Raw genomic sequence first — 9076 nt, forward strand, 5'->3', positions numbered from 1 at the left:
TTATCAGATGAAGGACCCTGGGACAAAATCTTATCAGATGGGGGTCCATGGTCTAATTTGTGCCAGTTTATGGGTCCTCCTTGACATGATCAAGTTTGTGAGACGGACACTGAAAGACTTAGGTTTGCCTATTTGGTAGTATAGACTGACTGCATTTGGCTATTTTTGTATACCAAAATATAACTTTTCTTCAAAATGAATAGCTTACTTCTTACAACAATCAGACATGCCTTCGTTAAGATTACAAATGGGAGTCAAATACACTTATCTTGATCTTGATACATAACCACCCAAGAAAGCAAGACTTTAATATTTGTATCAATCAATTTGATCAAACTTGAAGCTTTTTCTGATCTGTTATCGTTAAACACTCTAGGGACTCGGAGGCCAATCTCTTCATAAAGCTATGACTACCTTTCTGGTCTGGGGAGTGGATAATGTGACAGAGTGGAGCATGATCCCCATGTGCTATGCAAACTCTGATCGTGGAGGACGCTGCAACACTTTACTCAATCTAACGGTCTACAGTGAGTTGATACTTTTGTTCTGCTGATTGCTGACATTTTCTCAGGTATATCAGAAAAAAGTGTCAACATGTTATTGATCATCCTATGTGTCTGTGTGTGTGTGTCTGTCTCCCAGAGCCTCCAGACAGTGTGTCCATCGGCTATGTGAATCACTCTGGGCCGGTGCTTGAGGGTGGTCAGTACACTCTGCAGTGTGTGGTCAGGGATGTCGCTCCTGTGGAGAGCCTGGCTGTGACTTTCTACAGAGGCCAGGCGGCGCTTGGCCCTCCACAGTCCAGTAAGAACACACAGAAGACACCGCTGACCCAGACCTTCTCTCTGAACATCAAGCCCAGCAGAGAAGATGATGGAGTCCAGTACTGGTGTGAAGCCAGGCTGGACCTGGGACCTGAAGGGCCACAGCGCCCTCCTGTGGTGATGTCACAAAACCTCACAGCTAGCGTCCATTGTGAGTTCAACAGTAACATGTTCTGGCATTTATTATTACAGACTTCATGCAATGGATACATTTTATTAAAGGAATATCCCATTCCATTCTCCACCTCTCTCCTTCTTCCCTCTATCTTCCTCTTGAGGTTTCTCCATCTATACCAGAGGGACTATACTGACTTAGATCAAGTAAACGAAGGGCCAAGTTGAAACGGTGTACTCTGAACTGAAGTTACAAGGATTGATTAACATAATGCTGCCTTTTATTGTGTGTGTGTGTGTGGGGGTTGATGTGATTGAGATGGTCCACGGGCCAGTTCAGGCCCTGCGGCTGTATTTAGCCAATCTCTGTTCTATTTCCAATATCCTTATTTGCTGTGTCCTTCCATCTTGTTTCTCTTGCTCAGATGGTCCACAGTTCCTTTGTCCTACCAAAGTGAAGGTCAGGGAGGGAGAGGCGCTGACCTGTGAGGTCCGAGGGAACCCTCACCCAATAGTCACCTGGCTCAGAGACGGGCAGGTGGTGGCCCCGCCCAATCACTCGAGCACAAAGCATGCTGGGAAATACACAGTCTCAGCGACAGGAGCTCTGGGACAGAAGAAGCTCACACTGGAGGTGGAGATCGCTGCCAGTGGTATGTGTCTGTGTGCATTTATGTGTATGTGTCATCTATTCTATGTGACATGTCATTGCCTGGCCATAGGCTATCTGACATCCATGGTGAATTCTAAACACAAAAATCCCAAATCATTATTCTGGTTTTTGTCCACAGTTTGCCCTCTTTATTATTTGGCTGTGCAATGGAACCTCATCAATCCAAATCACATAATCTGTCCTGGTCTATCTACTATTGGTCTACTAATAAATGGTGCAATGTGAAAAAGACACCACAAGCATGCAGTCTGCAAATTCACTGTAAACTGTAAACACACATCGATTCGGTCGGTTATGAATTTCTAATACTGTATATAACTTTTCCTCCACTTTACATTTTGATTCTTCTGAATGACCTCCATTCGGATTTGGATAAACAGTTTTGCCCTGCTGTTATCATGAGATGACCTTGTGTGACCGAGGTGAATCAGCGTTGATTCCTCGTGAGTCCAGTGTGGTAGCGAGTCGATTGGTTAAACTCACTCCCCAGTATAAAGGCATGTTAATCAGCTCCACCAAGGGAGCTAGCTGTCTTGGTGGAGTGGTTAGTGTCTTTGACTCCCAAGCCGAAGGTCGGCGGTTCGTATCCACCCCTGGGCAAGCCCCTAAGATGGGTTGCTGCAAGTACCCACCTACACAACGCCGTTACACTTGCATGATCAAAAACTGGATTAAATGACAAATAAATGTCACGGATGCATCAGTGAAACATTGTCTCATCTTGACTGAATTAATTACTCTTTCTGTCCCTCTCTCTAGGAACTTCAAATACTGACAGCAGGCATTTCCTGCTGGCTGTCCTACTCATTCAGTTGATGAACTGGCTGTAGGACCTCCTGAAATCACCCCACGCACCTGGACTGTCCATGCTGTTTGGATGAGGTCCTCCTGTAACTGGACTTTCCATGCTGTTTGGATGAGGTCCTCCTGTAACTGGACTTTCCATGCTGTTTGGATGAGGTCCTCCTGTAACTGGACTGTCCATGCTGTTTGGATGAGGTCCTCCTGTAACTGGACGGTCCATGCTGTTTGGATGAGGTCCTCCTGTAACTGGACTGTCCATGCTGTTTGGATGAGGTCATCCTGTAACTGGACGGTCCATGCTGTTTGGATGAGGTCATCCTGTAACTGGACTGTCCATGCTGTTCAAGATAGCTTCAGACTATAAAAAACTATGCCTTCTGTCTGAAGACATTTATTTATTACTGGCTGAAACAGTCAAATTCCCCAATACTAGTTCATCTCTGAACTACTGTATCTCTTTAACCAAATCACACACATTAGGGCTATTCTGTGATCTCCTTTTGATAACTAATGTAATATCTAATGTCATACGTTTTCATTCCATTCACTGAGCCTCCCCTGAAACTGCTTGGAGCCCCCCTGGCAGGGTGGGAATTACACAAGAGGGCGTTGCCCCTCCCTCTGTCCGTGATGCCCTGAGATCCCTAAGGCCACCTTGGCACTGCCCTACTACCAGTCTGCTACCATCAGTTGCTTTAAAAGCGTCAGTGGTCTCCGTTTAATGTAGCCTGCCCTATGCAAAGGATGTGTAATGGACTCATTTTAACACACATTTCAGAAAAATCGCTCTTCACAATGTCAATAGAGCAATGGCCCGTGTGCTCTAGCATGTGGCTGTGCCCTAAAACTTTAAGGGGTATGCTTATTCATGTGTTTTTAGAAGAATGGTTTTTTCATGATTGGTTTCTTCATTGGCATACATATTAAACAATGTTAGTGTCTTTACTGAATGTTTGCAAGTCTTCCCACAATTGCTGCATGTATTTTAAAGCCAAATCACTAGCCGTCTTCTCACCCAGAGGGGTGTTTTATGTACTGTATATATACTCTCTGCATCCTCTAGTGTGTATTAAAAACCATCACAAGCATCCCCAACTGCTTATTTAGCTTCACTACCTTAGTTTAAACTGCCATCAAAAAGACTGTAATCAAAACAGTTCCTGCTATAGTCATAGGAGGCTCTGCGGTGGTACGGCTTGCATTTCATGGCAAATAATCGGTAACAAAACTATAGTTGTACAACTGAAGGGCCAAATTTACTCTGGAACCAGTGAAACATTGCAACTTCACTGCATATTGGTCACACATTATAAAAAAAAAAAAGCTAAATATTTAGCTTACAATGTCCTAACTTCTGGAACTAGTGGGTGTGCGATCACAAAACGGGCATCTGTAGGACTACCTTGTAATATCCCTTTATTATTGCTCAATTAAATTCACATACTATTTCAAATAGAGCCGTTTTAACACAAAACAATGACAGTGCAGGAAATAATTACAATGATTATTTCTGTAGACAGCATGTTTCTCAAATGGTCTTATCAGACCCCACATCAGGGGCACAATATAGCTTTATGTGCATTTAATGTTAATTCCTCGCCCTTACAAGGCGGCAAAAGCAGCACTCCAATTCTCATTGCATGGGTGAAAAGCACCAGTCCACCCTTCCAAGAATCACCTTTTCTTCTGCTTCTCAGTCGATAAGTCCTCCTGTGCAACCAAACTTGACTAAAGATAAGGCAAGTTTTCAGTCCGCAAGACAGCGAGAGCATTACAACACATCAAAATAAGAACCCCAGCTGATCTGATCTTAGGACAAACAAAACAATACAAAACCTGACCAAGTTAAACAAATTATCCGTTGGTTAAGTCAGTTAACACGGTTGATTGTGCGCTCAGCATTAATGTAACTACAGTGCAAATTTGTGAAAATCTGTTTTTTGTGCAAATTTGTGCAATCTGCTCGTGCCCACACAAAGTGCTCCCACCTCGACAGAAAATATTTAAAACTGTCCATCTTTAAATACAGCTTTTAGTACAGTATACCATTAACAAAATTCAAGGTTCACCAGCCCATTTACTTTTAGTTTCTCTCTTTTTTTTCAGATTGCTCCATCAAAGTAGTGCATCAAATTCAAAGATCATGATGGATGGCTTCTTTAATAGAAATATACTGCATATAATATTGTGTATTATGCTCTTTTGTTTAAACCTCAGGTGACTCTTCCCTCTTTTACTATCAGACAAAGTGTACATTGAAATCAGATTGTATTTTATACACAGAATTCAATTTTAACTGTATGTGGACATTATGCCAGTCAGCCTGAAAGAGCGAGTACGGTCAGTTACCCAAGGTTTTAACACAACAAGAACATCCAAAAATACAATACACATGTATGAGCACACACAAACTTACTGTGTGCAAAGCCATGGTGGAGTTGTCATGGCATTACGGTAAGGTCGATAACAGGTATGGCAGACGTTTTGGTAGCATCACCACGCTCAGTGAACGGTGCGAGCTGCACCTCAGCGGGCAAACCAAGATGGCCGCCTCTGTTCCCCGGGGGACTCACTGGGCTGGACTGGGGAGGTGGCGGAGGAAAAGGGGGACTTTTGATGTCCACACTGAAGCTCCAGGGGACTGAATGTTGCCGTCTCGCCAGTGCTTTTTCAGCGAGCAGATCCAGACAGGACTGAGTGGGCCGGGCAGGCACAGAGGCGGTGCTGCGCAGAGGCGGACTGCCCGTCTCTGCACACGCGGGGGTGTCGACATCCGCTCCCACCCCTTCTCCACGTTTATCCTGGATGATGAAGCCTTCATCGAGGGCACAGTCCAGTCCCGTCAGTGTCGTTGTGCCCTGCAGAGCACTGGACTCGGCCGAATCACTGGAACCACTCGCCGGAGTGGCAGCGCCACTGATGAAGGACTTCTTTTTCTCAGACTTGGCCCTCTTTACTCTGCGCATATATTAACGAGAAACCGTTCAAATTAAGACTTTGATAACAAGTCAAAACAACTACAAGTCAAAAAGTAATGACAGTGAATAATACTCATAATACTATTTGTTGCTTTTAGGCGTATCTTGAGATTCGTAGCAATAGCTGCAACTTCTGGACCAAAGAAATATGCCCTGCTATGCATTATTATTATTATTATTGTACTCACGGTAATGAAGTGGGGAGGCCTAAGATTTTCCTGCTCTCCCTTAGCAGAAACCTAAGAGAACAACGCAGTTATTTGTGTATGTGAATCTAAGAAAGGTGAAGTGTGTATTTTGATAATGAATTATGTTTGATAGCATGTCAGACAGGTGTTTAACTAAGATATGACTGAGTGAGTGAGTGTGTGTGTGTGTGTGTGTGTGTGTGTGTGTGTGTGTGTGTGCGTGTGCGTGTGCGTGCAATAAGTACCTAGGCTGCATCCACCCTTTTGGCCAAAGCGGTTTGACCTCACTGTCCAGGAAGGTCTTGAGGTACTCGTCCATCTCTTGGCTCTCCTTCGTTTCCATTTCATATCGGCTCATCTTTGCCTTTACCACACGGCATAAATACTCCCTGCATGTGAGAGAAAATAATGAGATCATATTTAGTAAGTATTTAGTAAGTAAAAACATATAAGCTCAGAGTTTCAGCAGATGGAACTCTGCACGTACTGAGCAGGCAACTTCATATTGACACATTTCTAGTTAAACGTCCCCCATCCCTCTGTCCCCATTTTCACCTGTGTACAAAGCTAGTCTCTTTCAAATATATTTGTGAGAGGAGTGAACAACGCAAATTGTTCTTGGCAATTACAAGTAGCATGTTGACCACTTTAAATACGCTGATCTTTATATCCCACCTGATCTCCTCGTTCCATCTGAAGATCTTCCGAGGGCCCCTCTTCCCACTTCTCTCCTCCACATTGTCCTCTGTGCGCTCCTTCCCCTCCTCTGCTGCCCTAACGTGAAAGTAAGCAGAGTTTAAGATGGGAAGAAACCGAGTTATGATTCCAAATCCCCACATGAAAGATGTCTAAGTACATGAAATATTCTTGATCATATAATTTAGTACGCCTACAAGGAGGGATATCTTCATTGCGGTGAAATATGAAAATCCATAAAGACATTCAACTGTTGCCAGTACAACAATGTATATGATCATTATTTGTCTGGTCTTTGAATCTTTTAAGTTGTATTGATACCTAGGATAAGTGAAAATTTTCCTGCTATGTTTTGGGTTAGACAGATTGTGTATGAAGAACAAATTCTCTGTTGGCTCATCTCTCCCCAACAAAGAATAACGAAGAATAATGTTAAGTTTGATGAACGTACTTCGAAGACTTGACTTGTGCACGTGCCTGGCAGTTGTCGTGGAAACATGCAATCTGCTCTGGCATTGCTCGATCAATGGCCTCCTTAAGTTTCTGCAAGGGGTCCTCGTCGTCCTGATCAGTATAAATCAGATAGATGACACGGTCGTCAGTTACATCGATCGATCAAACGCAACATCAATCAATACAAGTGCACTCACCTTGTGTACATGCAAGAGTTTCTTTACCCGTTTGAGGAGTGTGTGTCTGCCGCAGGGCAGGAACGAGGACAGGTGTGTGTACACCTTGGAGCGCAACTGGCCACCCTGCTCCTGACACTGCAGCTCAATACTGGGTCAAGACACACAAGTCACAGCAAGCAGAAGGATGCATTCAAATACTAACCCTACTCAACGTACAGACAGACGGGTAAGACGACAATCTACAAGAGAGAGCATTTGCTCCATACATGTATAGGTCAGCAACTCACTCCAGTAGAATTGAGTTGATTTCTGGAGTGAAGAACTTGACTTTTGAATCTCCTTCTGAGATCTTGGCAGCCTGGAAGGTGCATGAAGCAATCAAAAAATGTCTTATCTGAAAGTAGTGCCGTTTTACAGGCGTGCCATCCGTCAACATGCACACAAAGAGATGTTCACTTCAGCATACACACGTCGTCAACATTGGCATGACATAACTACCACAAATGAAGTACAAGCTTACCGCCGTAAGCTCTTCAATTCTCTTCTCCAGCACCGGAGGAAGTCCCTCTGGCAAGGGCACACACTGCTGCAGAGGAGTAGTCTTGGATTCTGAAAGGAGCTGTGTTTGCTCTGGATGAGGCGTAGGCTGAGCAGCACTGCTCTTGGTTTTGGACTTGGGAGGTTGGAATTGGGCCTGAGAGGAGAGAGTGGCCTGGGTCTCGACGTGCGTTTTGACTAGGCAAGGTAGGATAAGCTGCGTCTCTTCGGGAGGCTGAAGCACCGATCTCATCTGGGAAATCTCTTCGGTGACATCTAATAAAGAAAAATCCAAATCAATATCAAAATCCACTGTGCTAGCTGCTTGGATAAGCGCATGGTCATTGGTCGATCCAATTAAACTGAGCAGAGGATCAGCCAATCCTGAGCCCCCGCCGCCAGCCGCATCTGCCGGGCACAGAGGCATCGTCGGATTGCCAAAGATGGGTACCGCCTTCTGCTTGTCGTTCTCTCTCTTCTGGCGTTCCCTCTCTTTCTCTCTTTGAAACTTCTTCAGCATGTTTGTGACACTCAGGATGCCAGCAGGCTTTTTCTTCTTCTTCCCCTGTTGGTCCACTCCAACTTCAGACAAAGTGCTGACAAATACAAAGGCAACGAGTTAATTACTTTGACAATTGAATCATATCACATGTTGCATGGATCGTTTACAAAGTACGATGTAGAAATAGAGAGCCGCAGGGATGACGTATTTTTGTAGTCAGAACGCAGAAGTCCCGGACTTCCTGGTTCTTCACTGTTTCTGTCTATGGGATTTTTGAATGGGTTTTTGCCGCGATGCTTCTAATAATCTCTCTGGGCAACGCTGGCTTAATGAAACGCGAACCAGAGTTCAGTCCAGCGCCGCAGGAAGTAGGGGTGCTGCAGGTGCTGCAGCACCCCCTAGATTTTTTCAATTTTTTTTTTTTTACAAATGTAATTAAAAATATTTTGCAGTGCACTATGTTCCTTTCTTGTTTAAGAATGTTTCGGGAAATAAAAATGTAGCCTATTTAAATAGAATTATCAACAATAACAATCAAGGAAGTTACATGCTTGTAGGCTAGAGATGAAGAAGAAGCGCGCATGCACGCACATGTTGTGTTGAACCAACCAACAACCAATACGAATTGTTTAATCTGGCAATAAAGAAATGTGAACTTGACATGCTATTTTAATAGCCTACTCAAAAATGCACCTCCCACTATACAGCAAAGAGAGGAGTCAATGTTTCTTGATATATGCCATTCAGATCAGAATAATTAGTCTAGTCATTAAGTTTGCTGATAATATATCATGTTAAGTCTGTGTCATGTTAACTGGTGTATTCAGAGCAAATAGGGAGATATAGAGCATTATCATCATGCTATATATCTCCCTCTTTGCTCTGAATGAGTGAGAAAAGGAGAAAATACTGAATAATTACATCACAACAGTATCCTAATGTTAATTTAAAATGAGATATTCCTTTAAATATGGCAAACAAATGTAAAAAAAAAACGTCAAATTTTTTTTCGGCGGGGCCCTTGCGGGCCCCACCGAGAGTCCCTTCCTCCCAGCACCCCCTGCTTAAAATGACTTCCAGCGGCCCTGGTTCAGTCGGATAATCTTCACACATGAGGACCACTTTCAT

General features: G+C 43.7%; 1 protein-coding gene across 1 annotated transcript in view; it reads left to right on the forward strand.

Annotated features, from left to right (window-relative positions):
* LOC310793499 (vascular cell adhesion protein 1-like) overlaps positions 1–3368 on the forward strand; it is a gene marked incomplete at its 5' end in the record, with an annotated part of 4317 nt that extends 949 nt beyond the window's left edge. The window contains 4 exons of the mRNA XM_083655301.1: positions 377–527; positions 643–975; positions 1364–1591; positions 2371–3368. Of these exons, the coding sequence (XP_083511427.1) occupies positions 377–527; positions 643–975; positions 1364–1591; positions 2371–2441 (783 nt within the window). The 3' untranslated portion in view covers positions 2442–3368. The remainder of the gene's footprint in view (positions 1–376; positions 528–642; positions 976–1363; positions 1592–2370) is intronic.
* Positions 3369–9076: the final 5708 nt, after the last annotated feature.

Source organism: Poromitra crassiceps, assembly GCF_964638095.1.
Source record: "Poromitra crassiceps genome assembly, chromosome: 19".
NCBI lineage: Eukaryota > Metazoa > Chordata > Actinopteri > Beryciformes > Melamphaidae > Poromitra > Poromitra crassiceps.